General features: G+C 33.9%; 2 protein-coding genes and 1 long non-coding RNA gene across 7 annotated transcripts; 1 reads left to right on the top strand and 2 right to left on the bottom strand.

The window, feature by feature from the left end:
• Positions 1 to 774: 774 nt before the first annotated feature.
• LOC103414309 (thioredoxin H2-like) lies at positions 775 to 2,323 on the bottom strand. Its single transcript, XM_008352707.4, has 3 exons — positions 2,059 to 2,323; positions 1,699 to 1,821; positions 775 to 1,341 (listed from the first exon to the last, which is right to left on the bottom strand). The coding sequence occupies exons 1-3, from the start codon at positions 2,188 to 2,190 to the stop codon at positions 1,207 to 1,209; spliced, it is 390 nt and encodes a 129-aa protein (XP_008350929.1). The 5' UTR covers positions 2,191 to 2,323; the 3' UTR covers positions 775 to 1,206.
• A 6,587-nt stretch (positions 2,324 to 8,910) lies between these two features.
• On the bottom strand, positions 8,911 to 9,893 carry LOC139190288 (uncharacterized). Its single transcript, XR_011574406.1, has 2 exons — positions 9,709 to 9,893; positions 8,911 to 9,174 (listed from the first exon to the last, which is right to left on the bottom strand). It is a non-coding gene; the product is annotated as an uncharacterized lncRNA (long non-coding RNA).
• A 2,751-nt stretch (positions 9,894 to 12,644) lies between these two features.
• Positions 12,645 to 15,298, top strand: LOC103430667 (copper-transporting ATPase PAA1, chloroplastic-like). Of its 5 annotated transcripts, none has more exons than XM_070810282.1 (4): positions 12,645 to 12,905; positions 13,286 to 13,325; positions 14,417 to 14,617; positions 14,967 to 15,298. In XM_070810282.1, exons 3-4 carry the CDS (start codon positions 14,438 to 14,440, stop codon positions 15,057 to 15,059), a joined length of 273 nt encoding a protein of 90 aa, XP_070666383.1. In that variant the 5' UTR covers positions 12,645 to 12,905; positions 13,286 to 13,325; positions 14,417 to 14,437; the 3' UTR covers positions 15,060 to 15,298. The 5 variants fall into 5 exon arrangements, with proteins under 5 accessions (XP_070666383.1, XP_070666382.1, XP_070666381.1 ...); XM_070810281.1 differs by having other exon boundaries at positions 12,646 to 12,905; positions 14,398 to 14,617; XM_070810280.1 differs by lacking the exon at positions 13,286 to 13,325 and having other exon boundaries at positions 12,646 to 12,905.
• Positions 15,299 to 16,795: the final 1,497 nt, after the last annotated feature.

The following is a 16,795-nucleotide window of genomic DNA, read 5'->3' as shown; positions in this document are numbered from 1 at the left end:
AAGGTAGCAGTCCCTGCTTCCATACCAGTCGAATCTCGCAAAAGCCACATACCTATTTCGTTAGTACTTAGAGTTCATATAGGCTACTGGAAGTAGAAGACTACTTCTGTTTGCATCAAGAATGGCCATGCATGCGTGTAAGTGCTTCTGCATGCATGTGATATACTTATTGCGTATTTCCTATATAACTGTTAAAGATCTTGCACTTTTTCCTTAACACTTTTTTTTCTTGGATGCTCATGTTAAAAATCTTGCAAAAACTCAAAAATTGCACTTTTCAAATGGAATTTTACTCACAACGTTTAATCGGTTTTCCGAAATGAAAGAAATGTCGTAAGTTATATTTTCGTGGAACTTTTGCCACACCACAAACTTCTTAAAAGTCATATTAGATGTACTCGAAATGTTCAAATAGACGGAACTACGTTATTGCTAAATTGTACGCCCTGTTGGAATTTTCTATTTATCTTTCAATTTTTTTTACTTCAAAGGGAAATACTTATGTCGCTCAATTGATTACAGTATTTCCAAATGTATTATAATATTGTCCGTAATATATACACAAAACATCTTGCGAAAACTCAACGAATTTTACTCACGATTGTTAATTAACTGGTTTGCAAAATTCTAGTGGAATTTTCGCTGCTGCACAATTTCCTAAAATTCATGCAGAATATTTCATTATAGTGGAGCGAAATTTCCCAAATACATTTATGAAGATTTTTATTTTTTTATTTTTCAAAGCCAATTAATCAAAAGAAAGCAATACAAAGCTCACAAAGTGATAAATTTTATTGATACATAGCTCACAATGTAACAAAAAAACTGAATTAACACGTGAGAAGTACAAATATTATAGACAATCACGAAAATTAAAGAACACATGATCAATCTTATAGAGTAGGATTACTTCTCTTCCAAATTCCTTTTCTTCCCTTCCTCTTCTCTCTACTTTCCTCTTTGAAGTTACTTAATTGTGACCATTCCTATAGTAAAAGACTGAGGGGAGGAGAATTTAGAAGGAGAGAATCATACTCCCAAATCTTATATATATTCACTCTTACACCTTATTTTATCTTTCCTATATTCTTTCTTTTTTCGCTTTATTTCTTCCGCTCTCACACGGTGGTAGCACGTCATCATCATTATATATTCCCAATCGAGCTTTAATTTATTCATCGCATCAGTTAATTAATCCATACTTAATTATGATCTCCTGTGTTTCTCAATCTTCTTTTGCAGTTCATCTTTCCTGGCCCCTACGATCCTATCAACCACCTCCCCTTTCTTCATATATACAAATGAAGGCATTGCCTGCACACCAAACTCCATTGCCACATCCTGCATCCATCCGCTCATAGTTAAATTTAATATCACGGCTTGATAAATAAAAAAACACATTTTTTTTCCATCATTAATGATATTATTTTCAAAGGTGAGTGACCATGTATTTCTTAATCACTTGGTAACTAAGATAACATTTCTAATATTTGTATGTCACGTTCAATCACGAATCAAATCCATTTTTCAACAAGATGTTATTAATACTTCACAAAAGTCATTACATTTCCCTGCTTGTGAATTCCATTTTATATTTTTGCGAGGAATCAACGTACAATAACTTTTTTGAAGTGTAACTAACAATTATAAAATTTAAGAAAAATATGGGGAGAAGTATTCATGCATAAATATATATACCGGTAGCTCGTCGACATCAAGCTTGATGAACTCAACGTCTGTGAATTTATCAGCGTACTCTCTGAAAATTGGTTCCATGGCTCTACAAGGTCCACACCATGTAGCCGTGAAATCAATCACCAACTGTTCATCACCATCACCATCAAAACTAAATTAGTAATCAATTAAGAAACTTCATTAAAATAAATAGAGTATAGTAGAGTTGTATATCATATATAGAGCTTAAATATTATGACTTTCCTTTTATATAAACAATAGTGCAGGAAAGAGAATTCAAACTCGAGACTTTCATGGATGTCCTTAAGCAATTGAACTAAAAAGCCTGCAAACTCCTTAAGGAGCTTAAATATAATTAATTACCAGTTTATCGCTGTTTATGGAGGCAGCGAAGTGGGTGTTCCATTGATGCTTGGAATGGAAGGCCACGATGCGAGACTTGTGTCCATGTGAAGATTCATCCGAGTCTTGAATGTGTGACACGTTGCCTCCCATTTACTCTTCTTCTCTGTCTCTAAGAGGATGATAAAGCAAAATAAAAAGCTTAATTAATTTCTTTTAATCGACTGCGTGGCGTTGATATTTGGTGTTGTTGTTGTTGACTGCGTGGCGTTGATATTTGGTGTTGGTGGGAAGGCGTTTATGTACTGGTTTAGAGCAATGGGCAAAAGTTGCGTGATGAACGTTAAGAATCGGATTCGTCCTCTTTGATAGGACCATGCTACACTGTGGATTGTACACCACTGAACTTAATTTGGAAAAATTTTAAGGCACCAAATGTTTGATATTAATCATTATAAAAAGGACATTTTCTTTTCATATAAACTCATATTCCCTTTGCATAGTGCACGTTTGATTCTTCATTCGTACTCTTACGTTTGGTAGAAAACGTTGACAACGAAAAAGACCGATAGAGGGCAAAGCAAGATTTAATCTAGAGATTACAAAATCTAATATTCGAATTCATGGACGAAATGTTTTCAAAATCATAATTCAACGGCTATTACTATAATTAAAGTGTATTTACAACATATTTATTGATCATATTGTAATTATATCTCCAACTGAGATGACACTAGTTCTAATGATAAGTCAACAAAGAGGTACATAAAACATTTTTTTCTTCACTTTTATGGATATTTTTAGGACATTATAGTAGTTTTAAGAGTTTTTGCATTATAAGTCAATTTTTACAATGGTCAATTTTTCGGTTTAAGAGTTATCGCGTACGGAAGCGCGGTGTAATATTAGGACTCAATTGTCTTCATATCGAAAAATAATATATGCTAGTGTTGTTTAGAAGCTTTTGGGCACCTTTCTCTTACAAACCGGTTTTTAAGGATAAATTCCATCCATATGCTCTTAGCAGATAAATTCAAGACAGTCAAAATGAACACCGCAAAAAGATGAAATAGAAAGAAGGTAGAAGTCTGAGAGACGGTGAGTGGTGGTGTTTCTGGAATTAAAAGTCAATTCACTCATTTTTCATTTTCTAATTAAAGGTAAACGCTGGGATCCCTAATTACACCAATCAGAGTGTAAAGAGGGTTGGCTGCTGTTAATGTCAATGGCAAGTTTTGTCACATGACGTAAAAAAAGAGAATGGCATATGTTCACCATGAGTAGCATCCAAAATAAACTGAAAGTCAGCATAATCACATGACCAAATGGAAATATTTTTTTTATGTTTCGCAGTACAATATATTTTAAGATATTTTATCATTAAACTCTTGATCAACGATACAATAATCTAAATCTAACCGTCAAAGTGTTTAAAATATAATATACTTCAGAACATAACATAGTTTTTGCCAAAGAGTAAATTGTCATTTAACCCCCTAAACTATCACGTGAGTTTCAATTTCCCCCCTGAACTATTTTTTCAGCCAATTGACCCCCTAAACTATGTTAAAGTGGCCAATTAACTCCCTACCGTTAAGTATCTTTAACTCCATCCAATTTTCTGTTAGAAAGTGTCATGTGCTTGGCACATGACCACCTTTTTACATTTTATGTCTAAATCTTTACAAAGAAAACATATAAAACAAATATTAAAAAAAAAACATACAAACCCTAAACTTAATCATTCAAAATAATAGAAAAAGTAAGCCTTTTTATATTAACACCCCATAAAATGTTGAATGCACCCATATTAAAATTTAATATTAAATGACTTATTTACTCTACTATGCAATGACAATTTTGACCTTATTAGGTTTTAAAAAAAAAATTATAAATACACCCCAAATCACTTTTAGCGTATTATTTATCTTCTCAACTATCAAAACCCTCTCATCCTCCATTGTTGAACAAAACCCTAATCAATGAAACTACAAACATGTTGATTGAGAAAAATTGTTTTTGACGAATGAAACACGAAATCGATGTTTCTGAAGCTTCACATGAGGTAAGACTTCACATTTTTCATTGTTTTAGTGATTTCGATGATATCGATAATTATTTAATCTTGCGTTTGCTGCATTATTTAAACTTATATATTCATATTCATATTCATATTCATCTTTTAGGGTTCATATTGAAAAATAATGCAGCAAACGCAAGATTAAATAATTATCGATGTCATCGAAATCACTAAAACAATGAAAAATGTAAAGTCTTACCTCATGTGAAGCTTCAGAAACATCGATTTCATGTTTCATTCATCAAAAACAATTTTTCTCAATCAACATGTTTGTAGTTTCATTGGTTAGGATTTTGTTCAACAATGGAGGATGAGAGGGTTTTGATAGTTGAGAAGATAAATAATATGCTAAAAGTGATTTGGGATGTATTTATAAATTTTTTTAAACCTAATAAGGTCAAAATTGTCATTGCATAGTGGAGTAAATAAGTCATTTAATATTAAATTTTAATATGGGGTGCATTCAACATTTTGTGGGGTGTTAATATAAAAAGCCTTACCTTTTCTATTATTTTGAATGATTAAGTTTAGGGTTTGTATGTTTTTTTTTTTTTTAATATTTATTTTATATGTTTTCTTTGTAAAGATTTAGACATAAAATGTAAAAAGGTGGTCATGTGCCAAGCACATGACTCTTTCTAACAGAAAATTGAATGAAGTTAAAGATATTTAACGGTAGGGGGTTAATTGGCCACTTTAATATAGTTTAGGGGGTCAATTGGCTGAAAAAATAGTTCAAGGGGGAAATTGAAACTCACGTGATAGTTTAGGGGGTTAAATGACAGTTTACTCTTTTGCCAAAACAACTTCAGAACAAAACATTTACACATAATTTACAGTTCAGTGAATAAAATCCAAATCCATGAGCTTCGTGTAGTGTGGAATCTAATTTAATTGAGAAAATTGTAGCAATTATCTTTCAATTTTAACTTAACTGAAGCAATGGTCCCTTTATTTATCAAAACACGTAGCTATGGTTCTTTCGTCAACTCGTTAGAATTTTGTCAAAATGAGTCATGTAGGCTAGGAAGGACCATTGCTATAGTTGAGTTAGTATTGAAGAACCATTGCTCCAATTGCGTTAAAGTTGAGAGAACATTTCTCCAATTAGGTTAAAGTTGAGGGATCATTGCTACAATTTTTCTCATTTGCTTTTTCATATTTGCCTATTGATTCAGCCGCACGTGCGTGGCATGCTACTTATTTTGACAGAAGTTCTAATAAAGTTGAAGAAAAAGACTGTAGTTAAACGTTTTGATGAGTTAAGAGACCAATAGTTTTTACTTGATGGACCATTACTCCAATTAAATTAAAGTTCCCAAATTTTGGCTTCGATCAAGTTGCACACCACCATGCAATGCACATAAGAGCAAGTTCATGCAAGACAAGGGAAAGGGCAATGAGATTGTCTTTACTAGTCATTCTAAACAATCACTGCATTTGCGCAAGTCCATCCGTTTGGGAAGAGGGAGAGCACATGCTATTACCATTCGCATACATATTTTGTATTTTTTTTTCTTTATGTTTTCATGGTCTTATCCTCCACATATCATTATCTCACAAATAGAGTCTAACTCTGGTAAATTATTACAAATACAAGGGAAAACTATAACGTTAAACAAACATAATTAATTTTAGGGTAAATTACATAGTAACCCCTCAGGTTTGAGATCTATTACAAACTCATACAACATCTTCAAAATATTTTACTTTCATACCTTAAATACTATTTTATTTCAAAAGAATATATCCGTTACATTTTCCATCCATGGATCCATTAAGTGCTGACGTGGCTGCCAAATGTGTGCCACGTGGCAAAAAAAAAATTTAATTTTTTTTTAAAACCTGAATTTTCGGAAAAAAAAAAACCCACCCCCTTCTCCCATCCATCATCACCCACCCCAAAATCCCACATGAGCCCCCCTCTCTCCCATCCCCCATCACCCCTCCCAAAAATCCCCCATCACCCATCCTCAAAAATCCCACCTGAGATTAGGTGGTTCTACCACAAAACCAGTCCAAAAATCATCTCAAACTCAAAATCCCCAAGATGAATCTACCACAAAACCAAACGAGATTAGGTGTGATTCGGGGTCTCTGTGCAAGGGAGGTGGGTCGCGGGGTCCCATGGGGGGGCGGGGGAGACGAACTAGGTTGCAGTTTTTTTTTCCTTCCTCTTCCTCTTGTTGTTGTTGCAGGTGGGGAACTAGGGGGGTAGGGACGAACTGGGTTGCAGTTTGTTTGTTTTTTTTTTCCTCTCTTTTTCTTCTTGCCGGTGGGGAAATGGGTTTGGGTTTTTTTTTTCCTCCCTCTTGCTCTTCTTCTTCTTCTTCTTGCAAGTGGGGAACTGGAGGGGGTGTTTGCAGTTTTTTTTTTTCCTCTTCTTCTTGCAGGTAGGGAAATGGGTTTCGGTTTTTTTTTCCTCCCTCTTCTTCTTCTTCTTGTAGGTGGGGAACTGTTGGGGGGGGGGGGTGGGGGAGAACGAAATGGGTTGCAGTTTTTTTTTTCTCTTCTTCTTCTGGGGAACTGGATTTGGGTTTTTTTTTCCCTCCTTCTTCCTCTTCTTATTCTTCTTCTTCTTCTTCTTCTCCTCTTTCTTCTTCTTGTTGCAGGTTTTTTTGGATTCTTCAGGGATGTGGGTAGCTAGGGGGGAAGGGATAATGGGTTTTTTTTTTTTTTTTTTTTGTTGAGAAAATTCATGTTTTCTAACGTGGCACACATTTGGCAGCCACATTAGTACTTAACGGATCCATGGATGGAAAATGTAACGGACGTATTATTTTGAAATAAAATAGTACTTAAGGTATGAAAGTGAAATGTTTTAAAGATGTTGTATGAGGTTGTAATAGACTTCAAACCTGAGGGGTTACTATGTAATTTACCCTTAATTTTAACTTAGGGAATAAAATCAGTATAACTCGGTTTGTCTTCTTTTGGAATGTATGGAACTTCCTTATCTTCCATAGAAAACCTTCTACTCATGACAGGTTATTTTTCACTTTTCCAAAAATGTTTTGAATTAGTAGACTCCTCGTTGAGGCGTCGGGACTGACCTTTCGACACTTTTTCTCTTATTGTTTTTGCCTATTTAACTCCTGTTCTCTCGCCTTTACTTCATCTCTAACCTTGTCTTGCTTTACTCATATGTTAACTTATCTCACTCCATATTCAGTGCATGTTGGCGAGCCAATTCGTCAACCAATTTTGAGTAATTATTATTCAAAGAACTCCCTCTTGCATCTTTTTTTATAGTGACCTTACCAATAAGCCTCGAGGTTTCTTCAATTAGTGCGATTGATTCAATTAGGATCTCCAATGGTGACTCTTCAATAGTTGATTTGTGTAGGGGAGTCTCTTCTACACAACTTCTGGACCACTTGGCAAAACTTTGTACTTCGAGGTATGCTTTACAATGTTCCAACATTCGTGCCTTGTGAACTATTTCTGGTTGGCAGCATGGAATCACATTTATGTTTGTAGTTGCTGAAAAATGAAATCTGAAACAACATAATAAATTACATAATCAAATTATTACTTTTAATTACCTAAATTATGTTTTAACATGACTTAACAATAAAATGTTATTACTTGGTTGGCTAGATTAGCATCACTTCGATAAATTCCTTCTGCTTTAGCAATGGCTTCATGCCAAGCTTTCAAATCTTTATGTGAATGTCTGTACCTACTCAATATAGATTGCTCACTCTGGCGGGGATGTGCCTTGAATTTGCTCGATAAATTGTGCATGAATCTTATTCCACATGTGTTGCACACTGATCTCATTTTCCATGATCGGGTCATAAGTAACACCCAAGCTTGAAGCAGAGACCAATTTGACTTCTCATTGATTTTCAAAACTATTACTATTGGATGCCCCAGATCTTGCTATGTGATAGCAGTAGAAAAATCTGCAAACTTTTTACAGTTGGAAATCAAACGACCTAGACGAAAGCACCGTTGAAAATACTCATGTCACTCAATTGATGACGATATTTCCAAATGTATTATAACATTGTATAAACAAAAGTTCTCGCCAAAACTCAACACATTTTACTCACGATTGTCAACTTGTTTGCGAAATAGTGAAATGTTGCCATTTTACGCAAAACTTTTAAAAATTTATGAAGAATATTTCGTTATAGTGTAGCAATATTCCATAAAATAGGTTTACGATGTTTTTTTTTTTAAAGAATTTTACAAAGCCAATTAATCAAAAGAAAGCAATACAAAGTGATCCATTAAATTTAGGATAATAATATTTACACACCTATTTTTACCTCCCACACATCTTCGTTAGTCTTTGACTATTGATCTTCTTCAATTCATTCAATCCGATAACCAAAAAATGAGAGGGGTATGTGAGAAGTAAAAATAATTGTGTTAATAACACTACTTTAAATTTATTGATACATAGCTTACAATTTATCAAAAATAGTGAAATAACACTTGAGAAATACAAACATCATAGATAATCACGAAAATTAAAGTGTACATGATCAATCGTATTCACTCTACACCTTATTCAGCTTTCCTATATTCTTTCCTTTTCGCTTTATTTCTTCCACCCTCACACGTTGGCATCATGTTGTCATTATAATATATTCCTGATTGAGCTTTAATTGGATAATACTTAGGTAATCACTAGTGAATACTTTATATATTTACTTTTTAGATTTGGCCAAATGTTATTTTAATACATGTTTTATTGTTTTAAAAAATAGTGTCATAATAACATTTAGAAAACAAGAAACACGTGTCATCTTTTAATTAGGCCAAATCAAAAAATGAGTATATATGGAACTCATAAGTGAGTATTTAAGTACTATCCAGGAAACCACAGCATCAGTTAATTAATCCATTGATTACTAATTAAAACTTAATTATGATCTCTTGTGTTCCTCAATCTTCTTCTGGAAACTTAATTATGATCTCCTGTGTTTCTCAATCTTCTTCTGCAGTTCATCTTTCCTGGCCCCCACGATCTTATCAACCACCTCCCCTTTCTTCACGAATACAAATGAAGGCATTGCCTGCACACTAAACTCCATTGACACATCCTGCATCCATCCATTCACATTTATCAATTATATACCATATATAATATATATTTTAATAGTCTCATTTTTTGTCACCTATGATCAAGAATTCATGGTCACTCATATTTCTATTTAAAATCACGGGTTGATAAAAAAATATGTTTTTTTATTCTCCACTTTTGATATCAAATTCAAAGGTGAGTGGCGATGTATTCCTTGGTCACTTGGTATACATATATATATATATGTGTGTGTGTGTCATATTTAGTCATCGGTCAAATCCATATTTCAAGATGTTATTGATACTTAAAAAAAATCATTATACTTTCCGGCTTGTGAATTCCAACTTTATATTTTTACAAAGAATCAACACATGATAACTTTTTTAAGGTATAAATAACAGCTTTCATTGGAATATATATATATATATATATATATATATATATATATATAAAGTTAAAAAAAAATATGAGAAGTATTCATGCATATATATATATATATATGTATATGTATATATGTGTGTGTGTGTGTGTGTGTGTGTGTATGTATATATACCGGTAGCTCGTCGACATCAAGCTTGACGAACTCAATGTCGGTGAATTTATCAGCGTACTCTCTGAAAATTGGCTCCATGGCTCTACAAGGACCACATCATTTAGCCGTGAAATCAGTCATCATTTGTTCATCACCATCACCATCACCATCCAAACAAAATAATTAATCAGTTAAGCAACTTCATTAAAATAAACAGAGTAGACTAGTAGAAAAACATGTTTGCGCGACGGAGCAAATTTCGTCGCGCAAATGGCCTTTGCGCGACGAAGGTTGGCGTCGCGCAAAAAATCTTTGCGTGACACAGACCTTGCACGACATTGGCGTCGCTCAAAACAGCTTTGCGCGACGTGCGTGCACCTACGTCGCGCAAAGTCTTTTTTTTTTTTGGTTCTTGCATTGCCTTTTTCTTTTGCGCGACGAATATTGGCGTCGCTCAAAACAGCTTTGCGCGACGTACGTGTACCTACGTCGCGCAAAGTCTTTTTTTTTTTTTTTGGGTTCTTGCATTGCCTTTTTCTTTTGTTGTATCCACTTGTGTAAATATTTTAAATTGACGATCGAATTAGTTTATTGTATTTATATAGGGTTAACAAGTGTAGCTGTAAAAAAATCATCAAAATCGGAGTTAAAATAACCGTTAAATCATGATTTTTCATTTATAACCGTCGAAAAGTTTTGTCCCATTACTTGATCTCTGAATGTTTCTTTTTTGCGATTTTTGGGGTATACGATCTCGAAATATATATAAACAAGTTTGACGGTTTAATCGTTCAAACTAGTTTCGTACAATGCATTTCCCATCAAAATCAATGGGATATGTATTTACTAAGTACATTTTCATTTATTTATTTTCTAATTATAATCAAAAGGACCAAAAAAAAACAAAAGACTTTGCACGACCCATCGGTACATACGTCGCGCAAAATCTTTTTTTTTTCTTTTTTTTTTTTGGTTCTTGCATTGCCTCTTTTTTTGTGGTATCCACTTGTGTATATGTTTTAAATTGATGATCGAATTGGTTCATTGTATTCATATAGCGTTTCCCATCAAAATCAATGGTATATGTATTTACTAAGTACATTTTCATTCATATAGCGTTTCCCATCAAAATCTTTTTTTTTCTTTTTTTTTTTGCGCAAAGCCGTTTTGCGCGACGCAGAAGTACCTACGTCGCGCAATGGCTTTTTTTTTTCTTTTTTTTTTGGGTTCTTGCATTGCCTTTTTCTTTTGTGGTATCCACTTGTGTAAATGTTTTTAATTGATGATAAAATTAGTTTATTGTATTCATATAGGGTTAAAGAGTGTAGCTGTAAAAAAATCATCAAAAGCGGAGTTAATATAACCGTTAAATCGTGATTTTTTGTTTATAACCGTCGAAAAGTTTTGTCCCGTTACTTGATCTCTGAATGTTTTTTTATTGCGATTTTTGGCGTATGCGATCTCGAAGCATATACAAACAAGTTTGACGATTGGATCATTCAAACTAGTTTCGTACAATGCGTTTCCCATCAAAACGATAAATTCACTAACACTTGGAATTTATTAATACTTTCATCAACTATAACATAAGATTTTATGGTATCCACTAGTGTAAATGTTTTAAATTGACGATCGAATTAGTTCATTGTATTCATATAGGGTTAAAGAGTGTAGCTGTAAAAGCTCATCAAAATCAGAGTTAAAACAACCGTTAAATTGTGATTTTTCGTTTATAGCCGTCGAAAAGGTTTGTCCCGTTACTTGATATCTGAATGTTCGTTTTTTGTGATTTTTGGTATATACGATTTCAAAGTATATACAAACAAGTTTGACGGTTGGATTGTTGAAATTAGTTTCGTACAATGCGTATCTCATCAAAACGATAGATTCCCTAACATTTAGAGTTTATTTATACTTTCATCTACTAGTGTAAATATATTAAATCGCATATCGAATTAGTTCATTGTATTCATATAGAGTCAAGGAGTGTAGTTGTAAAAAATCATCAAAATCAGAGTTAAAATAACCGTTAAATTATGATTTTTCGTTTATAACTGTCGAAAAGTTTTGTCCCGTTACTTGACCTCTGAATGTTTGTTTTATGTGATTTTTGGCGTATACAATCTCGAAGTATATACAAACAAGTTTGACGGTTGGATCGTTGAAATTAGTTTTATAGTATGCGTATCCCATCAAAACGATAGATTCACTAACATTTACAGTTTATTTATACTTTTATCAAGTATAACATAAGATTTTGTGGTATCCACTTGTGTAAATATATTAAATTGAAGATCGAATTAGTTCGTTGTATTCATATAGGGTCAAGGAGTGTAGTTATAAAAAATCATCAAAATCGAAGTTAAAATAACAGTTAAATCGTGATATTTTGTTTATAACCGTCGAAAAGTTTTGTCCCGTTACTTGATCTCTGAATGTTGTTTTTTGCAATTTTTGGCGTATGCAATCTTGAAGTATATACAAACAAGTTTGACAGTTGGATCGTTGAAATTAGTTTCGTAGAATGCGTATCCAATCAAAACGATAGATTCCCTAACACTTAGAGTTTATTTATACTTTCATTAAGTATAACATAAGATTTTGTGGTATCCCATCAAGTTTAATGGTATATATATTTATTAAGTAGATTTAAATTTATTTATTTTGTACGTATAACACTTAAGAAATTGAATGGTATGTATATTTACTAAGTAGCTTTAAATTTAATTATTATTGTATTTTGGGTCGGGTTTTTGTTAGAAAAATATATTATTGTAGGTTTTATGTTAAAAAAAATGAATTTGAAAAGAGTAAAATCACATTTTCAGTAAATTTTGAAATATTTAAAAAAAAAAAAATACTTTGCGCGACGCCACAATGTGGTTGTCGCGCAAAAAGACGTTGCGCGACGTCGAAATGCATACCTGCGTCGCGCCAGTTGCGATAATTTTGGCGCTGCAATTTTAAAAATTAAGCGCTCTTTTTAAAATTTTCCTGGACAAATATTTCCGAGACCCGAACTGTCCCTCGCTCATCTCGCCCTCTCTCTCACTTGGTCTCTCTCTTCCCGTAGCCTTCCTCCTCATCCTCTCTCTCTTCCCAACCCAAACCTTAATCCTCCTCCACTCCAGCCGACTCTCCTTCTCAGCTCAGCTCGCACAAGGCTTTCCCGCCCAATCGCCCATCAGTTTCTCCGACCGCCGCTCGATTTAGTTCATGTAAGTATACGGTCTAATTAGATTGATGGTAATTGCTGATTAGATTTTTTTGTTTCTGGATATGGTTGCTGTCGTTTTGATTTGATATCAGTCGTTTCGTGCTGGTTTCGCTGTTATGGTTATGAAATTAAGGTTTTTTGGGACTCAGATTGATGTGGGTTGAATGAGATAATTACCATTAGATTTGATTTTTTCATGTGGGTCGGTTTTGTCTTGTTTTTTGATAGCTCCATCTGTGAGTTTCTTACCTGTGGGTTTTGGTAGCGTGTTACCCTTTATAATCATTTTTCTTACAAAAATTGAAACCTAAATCACACATATTCGCCATCTCCTTCGCCGATCTGCAACTCTTTTTCGCCATTTCTCTGGCTGATGTGCAGAAACCCTTCGCTACTCTTCCAACTTCGACTTCATCTCACGGTACTCTCTCTCTCCCTCTCTCCCTCTCTTTCTCTGTCTTACACACACAGGGCACAGAAATATGAAATTTCCTTCAATTGTGCAAGTTTGAAAAGATGAAAGATTTAAGGTAATAGCAGATGTGATTGTTCAATGAATCTTTAGTTTGCGTTGATCAATTTAATTCATATGCATCACTTGAAATCTCAAAGAGAAGGAATTATCTATCGCTTGATTTCTGAAACAAAAAGAAAAAAAAAACTTATGTCTTGTATTGGACTTCTCTATATAGCAGTGTTGCTGTTCAGTCATCGTAATACTTAGTGTTATGTTAATTACCCTAAAAAAAATTGACCCAGCACCTGATCTTACTAGGGTTTCTGTTGGGACTTTGGAATGGGTTCAAAGGTAATTACAGGGTATAATGGAATATAATAGTTTGTATCATTGCATATTTGAATGTGAATTTGCTTCTTGTAAAGGTGTAATGCTGATAGGCATTGGCCTTGGACCATTGTTAAGGGAATTTAGAATCCTATTATTGAAAATTTAGATTCATATAGGACAACATAGAGTGCTGTCTATGATCATGATGAACTATTTAGGATATAAATAACAATGTACATGGAGAAGTAATGCTTGACAGATTCGACTTACAGGAGCACTAAAATGAAGTTCTATAAGTAGCACAATTTGTAGAAAACAGAAGCAGCTTAGATAGACTAAGAAGATCTAGGGGTACTTCAACAGATGCTTATTTCTTTCACTCCAATTTGACTTTGGCTTACAAAAGTGAGCCTTATTTTCTAAAGGTTTTTGGCATCAAAACGACTTTAAAAGAAAATCCTAGAGATTCATTAAAGATATGTAGAATCTTAGAAAACTTTTAGGGCTCATTTGGTGTTAAGGAATTGAAGGTATATTGAAGGCAACCAAGGGCGCATATTTTGTTAAATTTAGGGATCTCAATTAACAGATTATTGGTTCATGGACCAATTCTAAATACTCTTGATTGTTTGCCGAACTCTAAAATGACCCCAGAAGATGGATTGACTATTTTGCTTACCATGGAAATTAATTTTGGGAACCATAGCCTATGATGTTTGTTGCAGGTGATATCTGGTGTTAAACCGATGAAAAAGAAGTTCATAATGGAACTTCAGAAGGATCAGAACGTCGTAGCAATGGTTGGTGATGGAATTAATGATGCTGCAGCATTGGCTTCATCGCATGTTGGAATTGCCATGGGTGGTGGTGTTGGAGTTGCTAGTGAGGTGTCTTCTATTGTGCTATTGGGCAACAGACTTTCACAGGTAATTTTCTTAAAAATATAACATTGTAGTAGGATTATTTGCACGAATACCTCCCGGGTTGTTTTTGAAAGCAGAAATAGGTATCCGATTCTGCGGTATTGTTTTTGGAAACCAAACTATAGAGGATTACATGCTGTCGTAGCAAAATTTTCTTTTAGACGTTTACCATCCACAATTATGAATGAATAATTGAAGAGTGCAGTGGATTTCTTTTCACCATCTATAAAAGATTATTTGAAAAATTTGCATAATGTTGATTGGTGGAGCACTGATGGAAAAAGTAGTTATCTTTTTTTTCATAGAATAAGCACTGTTGAGTAGGATATTTGATCTTCACAATTTCCTGCAGTTACTTGATGCCTTGGAGCTGAGCAGGCTAACTATGAAGACTGTGAAGCAAAATCCTGATGTCCGGTCTTCAAATCCTGATGTCAGCACTTGATCTTGCTCCACCCTTGACCTCCCAGCCACTTCGCCCAGTCGATACCCAGTAGCTTGATGTATCAAACCTAGAAGATAGTTATTGTAGTTTTTTCTATTTTTGTTCGGACATCTTGTATGTACATTTTCATACGCAGAGCTTTGTGCGACGCAACCTAATTCTTCGTTGCGCAAATTGTTTTTTTTTAATAGTATGTACATTTTCATATATTTTACAATTAAATACTTTTGCTTGGTTAATTCATTATTCTTTAGAATTTAATTACAATGTTTATCAAAAATTAAAACAAATATATTTTTCACTAAATAAAAAAAAAGGGTTTGCGTGACGCATGTCTTAGGATGTGCGTCGCACAAAGTATATTTGCACGACGTAGAACGCACGTCGCGCAAAGTGCCTTTGCACGACGTAGGCCGTGCGTCGTGCAAAGTCACTTTGCACGACGCATCTTCGTCGCTCAAACCTTAGCGTCACTGCCTTGGCGCGACGGTTAGTGCGCGACGAAGATTACGTCGTGCAAACCCTTGCGCAACAATTTTTGACTTTGCGCGACGAATGTACGTACGTCGCGCAAAGTGTTTTTTTTACTAGTGAGAGTATAATAGAGTTGATATATCATATATTAATCAGTAGGCTCCATGGCTTTTCTTTTATACAAACGATAGTATTGTAGGGATGGAGAATTTGAACTCAAGACTTTCAACATAAAAATGGTTGTCCTTAAACAATTGAATTACACAGCCTAAGGGCTTAAACATAATTAATTACCAGTTTATTGCTATCTCTGACGGCAGCAAAGTGGGTGTTCCATTGGTCCTTGGAATGGAAGGCCACGATGCGAGACTTGTGTTCACTTGGAGATTCATCCGAGTCTTCAATGTGTGACGTGTTACCTCCCATTTCTTCTTCTTCTCTTTGTCTATGAGAGATGATGATAAAACACAATAATAAGCTTAATTTAAGTAATTAAGCTCAACTATTTTCTTCAGATCGACTGCGTTTGGCGTGGATATTTGGTGTTGGTGGGAAGGGGTTTATATAGTGTAGGGCAATTGGCAAAAGTTGCGAGATCAACTTCAAGCATCGGATTTGTTCACCTCTTTGATTGGACCATTTTTTTTTATTACTTTATTATTATTATTATTATTATTATTATTATTATTATTATTATTATTATTAAGCAGAATGAAGAAAGTTCGAAACTGTTGTAATAATTTAAGAGATAAGAAGTTTCAAACCCGAAACGCATGAGTAGAACTCAACACCTAATTCACTAAGATATTTGACCACATTTTGCTAAATGGATTGCACACCGCGTTCTTAATTAGGAAAATTTTAAGGCATCTAAGATTTGATATTGATCATTATTAAAAGGACATTTCATTTTTTATATAAACTTGTATTCCTTTTGCCTAGTGGTCGTTTGATTCTTCATTCGTACCCCTATGTTTGGTAGAAAAAGTTCGACGGAGAACAAAGCAAGATTTTATTTAGGGAGTATAAAACTAATATTCAGATTCATGGACGAAAATATTTTCAAAACCATAATTTAGCAACTATTGCTATAATTAAAGCGTATTTATAACATATTTATTGACAAAATTGTGATTTATATCTCCAACTGAGTCGGCACTAGTTTTAATGATACGAAAAGGTATATATAGCATTTTCCCTCTTTTATGGATATTTTTAGGACGTTATGGTAATTAAGAGTATTTGCACTCTTTCTTTACAAG

The sequence above is a fragment of the Malus domestica genome, chromosome 13 (genome assembly GCF_042453785.1).
Source record: "Malus domestica chromosome 13, GDT2T_hap1".
Taxonomy (NCBI): Eukaryota; Viridiplantae; Streptophyta; class Magnoliopsida; order Rosales; family Rosaceae; genus Malus; species Malus domestica.
This window is presented reverse-complemented; position numbering and strand designations above follow the sequence as displayed.

Bases quoted from the DNA above. Each gene is read 5' to 3' on its own strand.
- LOC103414309 (XM_008352707.4), bottom strand. From the start codon at position 2,190: ATGGGAGGCAACGTGTCACACATTCAAGACTCGGATGAATCTTCACAT. The intron at 1,822-2,058 runs GTAATTAATTAT...GGTGATGAACAG, and splicing joins CCATAAACAGCGATAAACTG to TTGGTGATTGATTTCACGGC. The intron at 1,342-1,698 runs GTATATATATTT...GGATGGATGCAG, and splicing joins TTGATGTCGACGAGCTACCG to GATGTGGCAATGGAGTTTGG.
- LOC103430667 (XM_070810278.1), top strand. From the start codon at position 13,278: ATGTGCAGAAACCCTTCGCTACTCTTCCAACTTCGACTTCATCTCACG. The intron at 13,326-14,416 runs GTACTCTCTCTC...TGTTTGTTGCAG, and splicing joins AACTTCGACTTCATCTCACG to GTGATATCTGGTGTTAAACC. The intron at 14,618-14,966 runs GTAATTTTCTTA...AATTTCCTGCAG, and splicing joins TGGGCAACAGACTTTCACAG to TTACTTGATGCCTTGGAGCT.